At 57.4% G+C, this 15,089-nt stretch overlaps 2 protein-coding genes across 2 annotated transcripts; one reads left to right on the plus strand and one right to left on the minus strand.

The window, feature by feature from the left end:
• Positions 1-1,349: 1,349 nt before the first annotated feature.
• On the plus strand, positions 1,350-10,999 carry LOC136634466 (solute carrier family 2, facilitated glucose transporter member 11-like). The gene is made up of 12 exons (XM_066609974.1): positions 1,350-1,442; positions 4,026-4,124; positions 5,449-5,609; positions 6,052-6,176; positions 7,022-7,151; positions 7,283-7,431; positions 8,064-8,251; positions 8,981-9,091; positions 9,192-9,293; positions 9,536-9,608; positions 10,163-10,290; positions 10,796-10,999. Exons 1-12 carry the CDS (start codon positions 1,350-1,352, stop codon positions 10,997-10,999), a joined length of 1,563 nt encoding a protein of 520 aa, XP_066466071.1.
• A 1,128-nt stretch (positions 11,000-12,127) lies between these two features.
• HSCB (HscB mitochondrial iron-sulfur cluster cochaperone) lies at positions 12,128-15,019 on the minus strand. The gene is made up of 6 exons (XM_066609975.1): positions 14,829-15,019; positions 14,566-14,662; positions 14,238-14,327; positions 13,585-13,729; positions 13,254-13,301; positions 12,128-12,586 (listed from the first exon to the last, which is right to left on the minus strand). Exons 1-6 carry the CDS (start codon positions 15,017-15,019, stop codon positions 12,495-12,497), a joined length of 663 nt encoding a protein of 220 aa, XP_066466072.1. The 3' UTR covers positions 12,128-12,494.
• Positions 15,020-15,089: the final 70 nt, after the last annotated feature.

The raw sequence follows: 15,089 nt of genomic DNA on the forward strand, positions 1-15,089 counted from the left end.
GCCTTTTCAGATTTAGTAGATCATCTGAGACTGTGAGATGTGTAAGTAGGAAGAGGATTTTGCTCCTCGGAAAGAGGAGTAAAGGACAAGTTCAGAAGGATTGGCAAGTGATCGCTATCCGGCCGTTGGTCAACAGTAAAAAGTGAAATATAAGTAAAAATATCTGAAGAAATAAGGATATAATCCAGGACACTGGCCCCTTTATAAGAAAAATGGGTCATTCTGCCTGGAATATCATGAGCCATTTAAAATATACAGATTGAATTCAAGACAAAGGTCTACCAAATAGGAAGTATAGGAGTTAAATAAGGGATCCATAGACAATCTAAGTCCTTGGAATTCCAGAGGGATAAAACCTCCGGGGTCCCAATTCATGTGTTGAGCTAATGCTACATTGTCAGAGCCCAACCTAGAATTAAAATCTCCCAAAAGTAATAAAAGCACGAGTGGGTTAGACTTAAGATAGTCTGATATGAAAGATTTAACATCATCCCAAAGCAGGAAACAGTCAGGATGGGAGGGTGGGACATATACATTAAGAACTAATATTTGGGTGTTTTTAATTAAAAGGAGAAAAGCTTGGAAAAAAGAGGACTGTGTAGGTAAGGAATTTAATAAATACCCAAATGAAGAATTTAAAAAACAGCAAAGGCCCGCACATGGGCGGCCTCTTGTGTTAGATTTAAAAACTGGTAAGGAATATGAAATAAATCCTGGCAAGTGAAGGGGGGTTAATGACCAAGTTTCTTGAAGAAAAATTAGATCAAAGGATGAGAGATAATTTAAAAAATCTAGGTCCATTGTTTTGTTTCTCCAGCCAGCAATATTCCAAGAAATTAATTTGAAAGGGGCAGCTAAAGGTAGAGCAGCCCGACCAGTAGTGGTTAGTCAACCAGAAGGGTTGGGGCTTGATAAATGATCAGGTATTATAATAGCAGATGGGGAATCAGTAGCCACAAACGGACTACAATTAGTATTACTTGGTTCAACAAATGGGTGAATAGAAGGATTAGGAGAAAGGACCTGCGTAGAAGAGGGAAAATGAGGTGAAATTTTAGCCGCATCAGAAGTCGGCAAAGACCTTTGAGAATCAGAGCTTATAAAATCAAAATTTAGAGGAGGTATAGACTGGGCTGCTGCATCCACTAGCAAAAAAGAACTGGGGTGGGAGCGTGCGGGCATCTTTTGAGCCTCAGGGTTAGGGTTAGGTCCGTTTCCTCCCCTGCCCCCCTCTGGTCCTCCCTGGCACCGTCTGCCTCGGCCCGTCAGCTTCCCTTGCAGGGTGCCTGGTCTTATCGGTGCGCACGGCTCCGGGGGACACAGCCCCATTGTTCCCCGCCGGGCCTGGCATGCCGGCATCTTGTGAGCCTTTGCTGAGTCTCAGGGCTGCAGCTTGCATCAAGATCCAGCTAAGTCTTCCCGACCAGCCAAATCCCTGTCAGGTGAGGTGCTCCGTCCTCCCTATTGGCGCCTGGATGGGGCCCTGGGTGGGACTGCCGAGGCCGGGGAAAGGAGGGCCTCCTGCCCTCCGTACTCAGGCCTGCATTCGTTTCACCATCTCCGGAGTGCTGTGAGCATCCTCCTGCCATGAATGCGGATCACAAGGTAACTGCTGCTCCCGGTTCTGGTTTCTGTTTGGCCAGAGGAGGGTCCATAGCTAACAGGCAGCTAATATGCGTGATTCCCCAAATGGCTACAATGAAGGACCCATTAACAGCTGCTGAAAACACGCTTTGTGGGGAGTGGCTCCCCAGTGCTTGCACTTGCCTGGAGGCTGCAATGCTTCTCTGACCTTAAGAGCCTGCTGGGGCCAGATCTGGTTGGTATAAAGACTCCAGGATCTCCTGCAGCTGCCCTATTAACAGCTGGCACGCTTTGCAACCCCTGCCTTGGAGTCTCTTGGCATCTGCTGAAGCTCAGCAGCCTTACAAGGGAAATCTGCCTGGTGCTGAGAATGGAGCACCAGCCACTGCTTAAGGGTGCTGCCCACCCCAGCAAGGTAAGCAGCCCTGGACTGAAGGTAAAGATGCATCCCTCTGGCTGCAGGCAAGAGCTGGGGGGGGGCGGTCTTGTATCTTCCTGGGAAGTTGGTCTTGCTGAGTTCTGTGGGGCTTATTTTTCAGTAAGCATGTGGAGGATGCAACTACAGAACTGAGAAAGATTCTTGTTTTTCTTAAAGCCCTTTGTCTTTAGGAAAGGCAAAGAGATAGGCATACTGGCCAGGCAAAGCAATGTGCAACACCCTGGAGCTCCTGTCTTGCAAGTCTTGCGCTTGCAGAGGGGTGGCTGTAGCACCTCCATGAGAATCATCTGCCCCTCCTATGACTCTCCTCTGCCCCCAGGTGGATGTCTGAGAGTCTTCCTCTGAAGAGCGCAGCCTGGTGGGAATGGGCTGGGAAGGGAGGGGGTGTCTGAGCAGGTGATGTGCCATTCATTTGTCGTAGGCTGGGGTCAGTGGTCTTCTCTGGTTGTGCGTAAATCTCCACCATTAACTGGTGCCTGAAATCTCTGCAAAGATTCTTGTACCATATAATCTGGGAGTGAATAAAGAAGGAGGGGAAATGTTTGCTGCATGTCAGGTTCAGTTTCCTGCCTGCAGTGGGCTTTGCCTTTGTGTTTTTGACACTGCCGTCAGCGAGGGGAGGAGATCTGTGAAGAGGAGAAAATTATTCTTCCACGTTCCACTGGAATGACCCTCCGTGTTCCTCTCTTGAAAGTGGGTGGACAGGCTTGCCCCCCCCCCCATTTCCCTGTTCAGGATGCTGCTGAAGCCATAACCAACCACTCAGGAGCTTTCCATGGCCTCTGGTTCCCTCCCAGACTTTCTTCCCTTCTGGGTCAGTTCAGGTCCTGGCATCGCAGAGGCGACAGGTGTTCCTCTGCGATAGAGATAACGTAAGAGGAATGCTGGAAATAAGCACAGGATCTTTGCGCCACTGGCTTGTCAAGTGATTTCTTCCCCAAGTAATCCATCACAAGCAAGAAGTCATGAGACTCCATCAACAGTAATGGGTTTGTTATCCCATTTGGCTGCTATGAGTTGCGTGTTCCTGGTGGGGTAGCTGGCAGGCAGGCTGCTGTCTCATCCCCCATCAGCCTGGCTTTGCAGGCATCACCATTTCTCCTGGGTGGGGGGAGAGCAGAGCCAAAGGCATGTCTGCCACAGGCCACGGAGGCAGAGGGGGACCAAGTGACCCTTGGAGCACCTCTGAGGACCATTCTTCTTCCTGTTTGGCAAGACTCCAGTCGAGACATGTAGTCCATGCGACTGCAGACACTCACAGACTCACTCACCAGCCACTGCTTAAGGGTGCTTAATTCACACACATAGGGGGTAGACAGGACTGGGGTCACCTGGGCCTCCACTTTCAAATTGGGGGCTCTGCTGCAAACACCCTGCTTCAGTTCTGGGCCAGCCAGGCCTCATCCAGTCTATAGATTTCTCTGCATTCCTTTGGGATGAAGCCAGAATCTGGTCTGCCAGCCCACAGCAGCAACTGCCACGTGCTGTGGAAAGCAGGCCAAAGGGACCATTCCTGCTTCCCTCGAAAGGGTGCAGGCCAGAGATGGCTTCTGGGTGGGGCCAAACACCATTGCCCCGACCTGCATTTGCACTTGTCAGACAGTGACCCCCCTCCATCACAGTGTGGGGCAGCTCTTGGGCCACCCAGGGCATTCCACAGTTAACGGTGTCCTGACAGTTTGAAAAAGAAAACGCTCAAAGCAGCCATGGGAAGTTGTGAACACGTCTGCATGGGGGAAGGGGCTGCCCTCACTGTCTGCCCATTTTCCACTGAAGGACCCCCCCCCACACACACACACACACTTTTCCCCAGAGAAGTGAATGGGTGACCCTGGAGTCAGGGCAAGGGCTGCAAGGCCAGGCATGTAGGTGGGCACCGCATGAGTGAGCAATGAACCCTGGCGCTGCCATTCCTGTGACTACTGCTGTGGGAGAGCCGGCATGCAGTCCTCAACAAGTTCTCTGCCTTGAGCCCACTGCTGTCTCCTGTTGCCTTCTCCAGCTCCCTACGCGGACCCTCTTTCTGGCCACGTGTGCAGCTGGCATTGGAGGGACCTTCCAGTATGGCTACAACGTTTCAGTCATCAGTGCCCCCACTGAGGTAAGGTGTTGTCTGCTCTGCCATCCTGCGGCCTGTTGAGCGCAGGAAGAGCCTGGCTGCTGGATCAGGCTGAAGGGGCCCCATATCCAACCCAGCACCCTCTTTGTCACAGCTGGTTGGTTTCCCACTGGCTTGTGGCAAACCTGCCTGTTCCCGGCACTCCCGGCAGCTCTTGGAATTCTGCAGGGGCAAAAGGCAAACGATTCCTCTCTCCCCTCCTGACAAACCTTAACTGACCACCAGTGTCCCAGGAACTGGATCTGGCAGGAAGCCTGCCAGAGAAGCGTCGTCCACCCTCAACCGATGCCCTTCCCCACTGAATGGCACAGTGTTGGTTTACTATAAGATTTCATGCTTCTTAAGACGATTAAAAGCCAATCAAGCATGCAAGAAGCCGGGCACAGGGGCTGAGAATGAGCAAGTGGGACAGATCTGTGGCAGGCCTGCAAGCGCCGGCGCTCAGGAGCTGCAACTGTGGTCGAGCTGCAGCCAGATTGCGTAATGAGGAGGCTGCTTGGAATCTCAGAGGGGAAGACCACTGCCCGCAGCAGGAGGACATCTGTCCACAAGCAAGAAGCTGCAGCTTCCCTCCAGGATGCATTTGTCTGGGAGGGCCCCAGGCCTGGGGGTGGCTTCATCTGGCCCCTGCCAAGGAAAGGTCAGGCTGAAAAGCCTCCTGCTTGGCTTGCAGTGGACTTGCAGGTTCCTCTCCTGTTCCCTGAGTGGCTGTCACTCTGGACCAGAGCTGCTACTACCACTCTCAGCCCCCCCCCCCGGAGTGCTGATTTACAGAGTGGCTCAGGGCCTGGAGCAGGCGGTGGCTGCAGGACAAAGCAGCACTCAGGCCCTCTCTGGCCTTAGGGACATGGGTGGCCTCACCAGGTCATGAAGACCAGCCAGGCAGCGGGGGGGGGGGGGGGGACAGCTGCGCTTGGCTGCTGACAACCCTTTCCTCCTCCTTCCCTCACACTTCAGGAGGAAGAGAAGTGAGCCCCATCCAGTACCTGCCTTGCATGCACAACACCCCCAGGCGGTTTCAAGAGCAGCTGCCTCTCACATCTAAGGGTCCGAGTTGGTCAAGGCAGCCAGGCTGCATCCTGTGGGTGGCGTGGGGTCCACAGCACAGGGCTGACTGGTCCACGGGGATGTTTCTGGCACCAAGGGGCACAGCAAAGAGCCACTGTGTGCTGGTCCCCCTTGTGGGAGGGGACCGTGTGTGGTTCCTGCAGAAGGAACCTTCTCAATGAGCATCACGTGCTCTCTTCCCCCCCCCCCACTGGACAGGAGGCGGGGGCTCCTGCAAAAGCGCTCTTTGCACTTTCAGCACATCCACAAGTTCCTCAACGAGACCTGGCAGAACCGGTATCAGGCAGAGCTCAGTGCCAGCATGCTGACTCTCCTCTGGTCCACCATTGCCTCCATCTTCTCCTTGGGAGGGTTCTTTGGAGCACACCTTGGAGGCAGCATGGCCATCCGGGTGGGAAGGTAAGCAGGACTCCTCCAGAAGAAGCGCCTGGTAGCAGGAACTTGAGGGCACTGTGGGGGAAGCCTACGCCTTTCCTTTCATAACATTTTGGCGTGCACTCCAGGGAGCTGAAGGCAGCAACAACCCTGTAAGGCAGGACTGGGAAGGCCATGGGTCCGGAGTGGTGCCCCTGGTCCTATCTCCAGGCAGAGAAGAGGACTCTTCCTGAAACCCTGGAGAGCTGCTGCCAGTGCTGGACAGAGCCCTCCCCCCAAGGCAGTTAGCACAAGCCACACATGACCATGCGCCGGTCATTTGCAGTCTGTGCGTAGATTGTGCGCTCGTGCCCATGTGCCATCTCTAGCAAAAGGTCCATGCAGCTCAAGGACAGACAAGCCTTTGACAGACCCATGAAGGATGCCTCCAGCATTCGCACCACTCCTCCCCTCTCTGCCTTTCCAGGAAAGGAGCACTCTTGTTGAACAACCTCCTGGCCCTTTTGGCTGCCACCCTAATGGGGCTCAGCTTCCCCACTGGGCTCTTCGAACTGCTGATCCTGGGGCGATTTCTCATTGGCATGAACACAGGTAGCAAAGAGACCTGGGGGGCCCTGGGGGAGTGGCCTGCTGGGCTTGGGAGGCTGCCACTGGGCTGGAGAGGAGCAAGAGTGTCACAGCCTGCCCCAACCCTGCCTGAGCACCTAGGCTCAGGACATGGATGTGCCAGAGCAGCCTGCAAGGGACTGGAGGTCTTGGGCAGAGCAGCACACCCCAGCCAAGGCCAGGAGACTGAAGGGGATCCACACAGGCTGTGCTCACTCTTTGGTGTGTGACATGCGCACTTGCGCTGCAGGGCGTGCCATTCCTTGAGATGGGGCTGTATCTGCTGGGCAGTCAGAGCCCTACAGGTTGCAAGTGTGTGTGTGTGTGTGGGGGGGAGAAACAAGAGCACCTGCATTGTAGGGGGAAAGCAGCAGGGGCTTAAAGCAGCAAAGAAGCCTCTCCCAGCTTTGACCACAGCTTGTGCCCTCATGGTCCTTCCCAATCATTAGCTAAAGGGGCTAAGCTCCCCCCCATCCCATAATTCAAGCATTAGGAAATGAAATGGTTCCTCAGACAAGCCCTTTCCTGGCCACTGAGCTGGGCCTGCCAGCCAGTTGAAGGCACCTGAGGGTGCCAGTGGTGCCGTTGGTGCCCAGGAAGCCCATGATGTGGGGGGGGGTCCTCCTCCTGGTGTGCTTACTGCTTAGCCGTTCAGAGGCCCTCCTGCAGCACGTTCTCTTCTGCAGTCTTCTGGCGACAGCACAGACTTGTGAAAGTGGCAACGGCTGGCCTGGGATGGGCTGCCGGTCCCTGGCACCGTGGTGGGAGCACTGCTCTGTGGGTGGACCAGTGGCAGTGCTGCTGCTCCGGGGTGCCTCTCTCCTTCCTAGGCATGGGCCTCTGTGTGCAGCCCCTCTACATTGGGGAAGCTGCCCCAAAGCACCTGCGGGGCGCCATGGTGATGGGCAGCTCCATTTTCCTGACCGGGGGGATCCTGACAGGACAAATTGTCGGGCTGAGGTGAGCACCTGAGCCCTGTGACAAGGGCCCAAGCTGGCCGCCCAGCTGCCCGCATGCCCACCTTCATCAGCCAGGAGCCTGGCTTGCTGCGCTGGGGGTGGCCTGCCAGAGTTCTGCTCTTCTCGTCACAGGGAGCTGCTTGGCGGAGAGGCCCACTGGCCCTTCCTGCTCTCCAGCAGCTGCTTCCCGGCCTTCATTCAGCTCCTGACCCTTCCCTGGTTTCCAGAGAGTCCCCGGTACCTCTGCATCGACCGAGGGGATGAGATGAGATGCATCAAAGGTGAACCAAGAGCTGCCCACATGTTAAAAGACCCGGGTGCTGGATAAGGCCCAGCCCCCCTTTTTTCACAGTGATGAGCAGGAGATGGAAAGCCACGAGCAGACGAAGGCCTGTTCCGCTCCCTGCAGCAGACCGTGGCTGAATCGGCCTGACCAGTAGCCACTGCTGGACCTCCATGACTTGCTCCAATCCCCCTTTAAAGACGGCCAGGCAATCACCCCGCCCCGTGGCCTCAGGCATCCATTGGTTTCATTGCATGCCCCAGCCTGGTTCCAGTTTTGCTCTTGCTCCACACCACTCATAGTTTAAGTCTCAGACACCCCCCATTGCCTTTTAACCATGCTCCACCCATCACCACAGGACCTGACCAGTGAGTGGTGTAGCCAAGGGTGGCAGGTGGATACATTGCCCCAGGTACCGCCAACCTGCACCCTTACGGCAGATCCTGAGGTGTCCAGGGGGAAGACCTCCCTGTGCCTCAGACCACCTCCCAGCACCTTGGAGGGTGATCTGGGCATCTGCCCCCCCCCTAGGAATGTTAACACCGGGGGGGGGGTTAAAGTTTTTTTGCCCTGGGCACCAGATCCCTTAGCTACACCCACGGTCCTGACTCCTGCCCACTCCTTTCCCAGCTCTGAAGCGCTTCCACGGCCCTCTGCACTACCAGCAGGAGTTGGAAGACATCCGGAGGGAGCGCCTGGCCCTCGGTGGCGAGGCGGCCAAGAAGCCCTGGGAGCTCTTCACCGACTGCAGCGTGCGGTGGCAGCTCATCGCCATCGTTTTCCTGACGATGGGGCAGCAGTTCAGTGGGATCAATGCTGTGAGTGAGGCCCAGTCCAGCCCTCTCTCCTCCACTGCTAGTCAATGCCCCCCTCCCAGCTCCAGCTCCTGCTCGGCCCTGGTAACCTGAACCTCGAGGGTTAGCCTTGGCTTGGTCTTAGCACGACTCTGTCCAGAGGTCCTTGGGTGGGAGCTCCAAGGACTGGCCTGACTCAAAGTTGATACGGCTGCAGGAACTGCACCCGCAGGGCCCAAAGGAGTGCACACACAAAGGGAGAGGGGCTTGAGTGACTGGCCCTGGAGCAGCTGGGCAACCTTTGCAGAAAATGGGGCGAGAGTCTGGGCTCTAAACCCCCTGCTACCTGGGCCTCATTCCAAGAGATGGCAGAAAAGGAGGCAGGTAGCCTGGCTTTCCCTTGTCCTACCCCAGCTGCCAGTTTCAGGCGCCTCCCAAACCAGCTACTTGCTTGGCAGACCGAGACGGAGCACTGGAACACACACACACCCTCTGGCATGCCCCCTTCCATTAGTCAGGGTTTAGCCCACTCTTCAACCCCCTTTGTGCTCTCCTGGGGACGACCAGCTGCTGCCCTACAGGGACTGGAGGGTGGCACCTCCAGGCAAGTAGGTGGGGCTCTTGGGCACATGTCTGAGCTGCCTCTCCAGTGTGCAGACACTGTGCAAGAAGAGGGCAGCTGGCCAGGCCAGACACTGCCTCCCTTCTGGGGTGATTCACCCTGTGCCGTCTGCCTTTGCCACCTTCTCCTAGATTTACTTCTATGCAAGCTACGTTTTTGAAGAAGCCGGGATCCCCCGCGAAAAGATCCCCTACGTCACGCTAGGCACGGGAGCCTGCGAGTGCCTGACTGCCCTCACCTGTGTAAGTGACACGTTTCTGTCAGGCTGCAGTCCTGCTCTCTGCCAGTCGGAAGGAGCTGCCCCTCGTCCACGAGCACGACAGGTGTCTCCTTTCCTCGCAGGGCCTGCTGATCGAGTTCTTGGGGAGGAGGGCCCTGATCCTGGGAGGCTACTCCCTGATGACCCTGTGGTGCGTAGTGCTGACCTTCTCCTTGACCTACCAGGTATGAAGACCACCTGGAGCCCAGTCATGAGATGGCTTGGGGCTGCCCATGCTGGTGGCAACTTACAGGCTACTCCTGTGCACCGAGGCATCCCGAGCGCTTGAGGCCCACTAGAGCCAGGCTGCGGCATCTCAGCAGTGAGAGAAAGGGGAGGACCCTTCCCCTTCTGGGCCACTGAATCAGGGGTGAGGCAGGGCTGGGGAGCAGGAGCCCAGCCCTCCCTCCCTGTGCTCTCATTGCAGGTGTACTCGTGGGTGCCCTACCTCAGCATGGCCTGTGTTTTTGCTTTCATTCTGAGTTTTGGGCTCGGACCAGGTACGGCTCTTCTCATGGCCAGTTCTGGGCAAGTGCTGACCACTGGCTGGGCACATGTGGGTCTTTTCAGGGCTGAAGTCCCTACCTCTGGAGCACAAGCAAGGGCCACAGGCTGGCTGTGCTGGACAATGCAGCTCACCCTTGCCCGTCCGAGACACAGGGTCTGGGCTGCTGCGGCCAGGCAAGTCTGGGCCATATGCGGTGGCACCTGGAAACGCTCCTCCTGCAGTGGGAAGGCAGATCTTGTGCATGAACTTGGCCAACTCCCATTACGTCCTGCACAAGATCACCCCCAAAGGACTCGCAGATGAGCTACTCACCATTTCTGCACAGGCAGCTCATTTCCCTTCTGCCTGGTGAAGCAGCCCAGTTCCAGCTCCTTGGAGAGCCAGCATGACGCCCAGGAGTGGAGCTCCTTCCTGAGCCATGAGGCTCCCTGGGTCCCCTGGCTGATCGCTCTTGTTCAGCCTCACACACACACCCCAGGCAGGGTTATAAAACGGGTGGGGCTGAGCCAGACTCAGAGGCCCCTCTTGGCATCCACCCCCTCCCAGGCGGAGTGACCAACATCCTGACCACCGAGCTGTTCACGCAGTCTTCGCGCCCCGCTGCTTACATGGTCGCAGGCTCAGTCAGCTGGCTCAGCTTCTTCACCATCGGAATGCTCTTCCCTTTCATTGTGGTACGTCACAGCGATGGCCTTGTGCTCCCGCCTGCCTTCCAGTCTGTTGTCAGGTGCTTCCCAGAGGCTGGCACTGTTTCTCCTGCCACCACCTCTGCCTGATGCCAGTTAGAAGACACCAAGGCTGGTCCAGACACACACATGGGGGGGAGGCCATGTGGGCAAAGCTCCCTCCCGCTCTTCAGGGAGGCTTGTGCACAACAGCTGGCAAGCCTCACCACTGAGCGGCTTCACTGCCACCAGCTCACAGCAACCCCAGGAAGCGCCAGCTTCTTTTGCCTCTTGCAGCCACAGGGCACTGCCTCCCCCCCCCCCCCAGCCCAACTCTGGCTACTGGTTGGCAGTGGCCGTGCCACTTTCAGGCAGCAAGGGCAACGGGCTGGCAGGTCAGGCAGGGCCCAGCCCCACAAGTCCAGCGCTCAGTGCCCACATCAGGCAGCGTGAGCCAGACCTGCAGTGCAAAGCTGCCTCTTCTCATGCCTGCTGCCTTCTCCCTCCCCTCCAGAGAGGCCTGAAGCAGTACTGCTTCCTGGTGTTCTTGGCGGAGTGTGGCCTGGTAGCCGCCTTCATCTTTGCCATCATCCCCGAGACCAAGCACAAGACCTTCCTGCAGATCAAGAGGGAGTTTGATAAGCTCAACTTTGGGGGCAGAGCCAAAGAGCAAGACGGCGAACTGTGTGAGCGGCACCAGCTGAGCAAGGAGTTCTAGCAGGTGGCGGGAAGGCTTTTGCTCAGCCCACGTGTGAAGGCCCACATTCGCAGGCCCATGCGCAGCCACCTCCGTGGCCCAGCTACCACTGAGCCCTCTGGCCACGGGGCAAGGCATTTGGCATTGTGTTTTCTTAAGTGCGTTTTGTATCTTGTGCCATTCAATAAAACCAGTGGTTCCTTAAACTGGCTACTGTCCAGAAAACAGTCATGTGCAGGAGACACCATGCCAGGCCTGGTGCAAGAGAGACCCACCCACCCCTTTGTGCGTGGCACAGCTGAGTGTGCCAGAAGGGGAAGATCAAAGGCAGAGCCTGACTCCTTGGGAGCTCTGGGAAGATTCAATGGTGGTGGTCAGACTAAGTGTCACTGCGGGGAGGCGCTTAGCGAGGGGAGCAAAGGAAGGGCAGGCCCCTCTGCCAAACCCAGAAGTGTTGTCTAAACTCCCTCCTCTCCCTGTTCCTGTGGCAGAGGGTGCATGGCTGCCCTTTCACTCAGGGTGGCATCATCCAGAAACATGAGACAGACAGAAGGCAAGATGCCGGGAAGCAAATTCTACCCCTTCCCAGATGTGTCTGTAAGGTGAAGCGGCTTCCCTTAGCCTACACCTAAGGGACACCAAATGGGAGGTCAGTCTTAATTCATCATTTGTGGCAGGGAACCAAGAATCAGCCCAAAGAACGTGACACACAGGGCTCAATCCTATCCAACTTTCCAGTGCTGATGCAGCTGTGCCAATGGGCTGTGCACTCCCTCCTGAGGCGGGAGGGCAGTCCCAGAGGCCTCCTCAAGGTGAAGGAGCATTTGTTTCCTTATCTCAGGGCTGCATCGGTGCTGAAATGTTGGATAGGATTGGGCCCACAGACGGCACTGTGATAAACGAAACCTCAAGGGGAAAGAGGCCTCTAAACAGCAGCTGCTGGGAATGTGCGGAGAGGCAGGGAGGCTGCTGGCCACCTTCCTGCCATTACCTGGCTGCTCTTGGGCCCACCAGGGCCTGACCCAGCAAGGCTCTGCTTAGAGCGCTGCATGCTGAGAATCTGGAGCTCTGTACTGCAGGGCCCTGCTAGTTCGCAAGCTTGCTTTTGCCACAAAACAGCATAACAAACCCCACCATCTCATCCCAGGGTGGTGACTCGCCATCTATTCTAACCTTTTTTATTGACAAAATCAAGAAATGCCTCCACCTTTGCTTTGCTTTCTACCTGCCCTGTGGCCTCAAAAGGGCTCCCAGCTACAAGGGGGGCTGCCTTGGGCACTGCCTGCACATGCAGCAGAATCAGGCCTCAGCCAAGCAGCAGCAGTTATCCAATGGCATCTCCAGGCTTGTGGCTGGACACAGGAGCAGGAAGACACTGCAAGGCCTGGAGTCCTCTTGTGCGCTTTTGCTTTCTACCAGTTCTTTTCCTAGCAGGAGGCAAATGCCAGGAGGAGCGCAAAGGGCTCTACTGGCTGCAGCCATCTAGCAAAGGCACAAGGTGAGGAAAAGAGTCGAGTCAGGAAGAGACCTTCTTCGCCTTTAGCTTGTCCTCCAGGTTTGCAAAATACTTCATTTTGGCCAGGAGTTTTTTGGCTCCCTGAAGATCACCTGCAATTAAACAGAAAAAAATTCCCCCAGATTTATTCTCTGCACACTGTTAGCAGACAACACCTCCACGCATCCAAACTACATGAGGACAGGAGGTCTGGCTCAGATGGTAGAGCAGCCGTCTTGTATGCCTGAAGATCTGAGGCTGCCAGTTCAAAACAACCTCGGTGGCAGAGAGGCCGTCAAGTGGCGCGTGGGAGGCGAAGGGCCAGAGAGAGGCCAGACTGGGAAGGAATCCAGCTGGAACAAGGAGTTCTATGAAAGACGAGAACTATTCAATTGTAAAAATCCCTGCAGGGGTTTAGAGCAGCCTGCCTATGTAAATCTGATGACCAAAGAAAGGCGGTATATAAATACCTGTATAAATAAATAAATACATCAGATGCCAACAGATCACACCAGTTAGCCCAGCAGCTGGGCTGCCGGGGGCGGGGGGACCCTCCGCCTGAGCGCAGGTCTTTGCTGAGTCCAGTCCTGATGGGAGGGCAGCAGGCATGGTTGAATTATCTTGGCTTTTAAGGAACATCCAAGGTGTAGAGTGTCTGCTCCATAAGCTGACATGTTCTGCCTGTGAGTCTCAGCAGCGCTCAGTGTTTGGAGCTCTGCAAACTGCCTAGCAGGCTAGGGGGAGACATGGTGTGCTGCACAGGGTGGAGGAGACCCCTACCTTGGTCAAAGGCTCTGCTCACGCCCTCAGTCAGCTCCTCTTGTTTAGCTGGAAAGGAGGAAGAGAAGAGCCTGCTTGTCAGAGAAACTCCAAGATCTGGGCAGGGTGAGCCCAAGCTGCCCAGAGCTGCCGCTGCAGGAATATCAAGATGCTGCCATCCACACAGCCAAAGCCCACTGCATCTAGCCCACTTCACGGCCTTCCCCGCCTGCGGCCAGGGAGGGTGCCTGGGGTCCTGTGCACAGAGCTTGGGGGAATCTCACTCAGTCCCAGCCATCCCTCTGTGGGTCTTTCTGCAACCAGCCCGCAGTGGCAGCCCCCACTCCCACACCTGCAAGGTCGGCTTCCAGTGCTTCTATTTTCCCATCGCTGCCAGCCTGTGCCAGCTTCTCATTCATTTCCAAGACTTCCGAGAGAAAGTCGAGATCCGCCTCGGGGTCCGTCCCTTTCTCCAGCTCCACCCCGTGGAGCTCCAGCTGACAAGAGAAAACCGAAGGGTTTGCAAAGCTGCTGGAGAATGGACTGCTGCAGATGGGCTCTTGGAGGGGCTGCACTTGAAACGCTGCAGCTCCAGCAGGCAGAAAAGGCATCATCTCCTACTGAGGTAGAAGCCAAAGAACACACGTAGGCTGCCCTGGAGACAGCAAAGAGGACAGGCGAGACTGTGAGCGCCGTGGCCAGCAGGTGCAAGGCAGGACCTCCTCCGCATCAGAGGAGATCTGAAAGGGAGCCCCGTGCAGGGCCTTTTCGAATGCAGAACCCCCCACCACTTGGTGAGGGAACCATAGTTGTTCCTCTGTAAACAGCCTTTTCCAGAGCCTTTTGCAGGCCAGGGCTGTTTCCCGAGTGCCATCGCTGGAACACAGGACGGGCACTCGGTCTCCCACGCGGGGCCTGGTCTCCCTTTTGGAAGGAGCGGGAATGAAGAGCCTGGCTCCTCCAGCCTGCTCTCGTCCAAGGGCAGCTGCTCCCCCCATGCCTTACCAGGTAGAGGCCCCGGCTGAGGGGGCTCCGGAGGGTCCGGTAGGCCTTGTTGACCAGGGAGGACTGCTGCTCGGAGAAGCCCTGCTCTGCCTGTGAGGAAGGGAGAGGCTGGGAGAGAGGCAGGGGTGCCCCAGCCCGTCCCAGCGAGGGAGGGCAGCCCCGATCGCCCAGCGCCCTCCCCACCAGCTGGCAGAAGCCCCTTGGGCTGTCCTGCCTCCCTCCCACCAGCCAGGGTCATGGCTGGGGTGGCCTCGCTGACCTCCAGAGTAGGGGGTGCCTGCCTGTGCCCCCCACGGAAGCAGCAGCAGCAGGGCCTCCCGCCACCCACCTGCGGCCTCTGGCTGAAGTTATCCGGGTGCAGGGAGCGCTGCAGGCTCCGAAACTGCTGCTGCAGCTGCGCCACGTCCAGGCGGAAGGTCGGCTCACTGCAGGGCGAGAGGGGGGAGGCTGTGGGGACGCTGGGCAGGGGGGCAGGCCCGGGCAGGCCGCACCACGGCCAGGCTCAGCTCCTAGTCAGGCCGGAGGTAGACTGCTCCTGGCCCGGGAGGCTCCACCGGCCCCGCCCTGCTCCGGCCCGGAGGCGCCACCCACCAGCCCATGAGGCGGAAGAGGTCCGTGCCGGGCTCCGGGGGCTGCAGCGCGCGGCAGGCCGGGCAGAAGCGGGGCGCCGGCGAGGCCGCGCAGGGCCGCCCGCAGCTCCAGCAGGCGGCCGCCGAGGCGCGGGCCCGGCCGCGCGCCAGCCCCGGCCGCACGGCTCTCCTCAGCGCCGCCGGGCGCCACATCCCGGACTACGACTCCCGGCGGGCCGCGCGCCCCGCCCCTCCCGTCGTGCCCTGCGCGGAGGCGGGGCCC

Source organism: Tiliqua scincoides, chromosome 14, assembly GCF_035046505.1.
Source record: "Tiliqua scincoides isolate rTilSci1 chromosome 14, rTilSci1.hap2, whole genome shotgun sequence".
Taxonomy (NCBI): Eukaryota; Metazoa; Chordata; class Lepidosauria; order Squamata; family Scincidae; genus Tiliqua; species Tiliqua scincoides.

Coding starts and splice junctions, on each gene's coding strand:
- LOC136634466 (XM_066609974.1), top strand. CDS start 1,350: ATGCCGGCATCTTGTGAGCCTTTGCTGAGTCTCAGGGCTGCAGCTTGC. Junction 9,092..9,191: donor GCCTGACTGCCCTCACCTGT/GTAAGTGACACG, acceptor CTTTCCTCGCAG/GGCCTGCTGATCGAGTTCTT. Junction 9,609..10,162: donor GAGTTTTGGGCTCGGACCAG/GTACGGCTCTTC, acceptor ACCCCCTCCCAG/GCGGAGTGACCAACATCCTG.
- HSCB (XM_066609975.1), bottom strand. CDS start 15,019: ATGTGGCGCCCGGCGGCGCTGAGGAGAGCCGTGCGGCCGGGGCTGGCG. Junction 14,663..14,828: donor CTCTTCCGCCTCATGGGCTG/GTGGGTGGCGCC, acceptor CTCGCCCTGCAG/TGAGCCGACCTTCCGCCTGG. Junction 14,328..14,565: donor ACTTCAGCCAGAGGCCGCAG/GTGGGTGGCGGG, acceptor CCTTCCTCACAG/GCAGAGCAGGGCTTCTCCGA.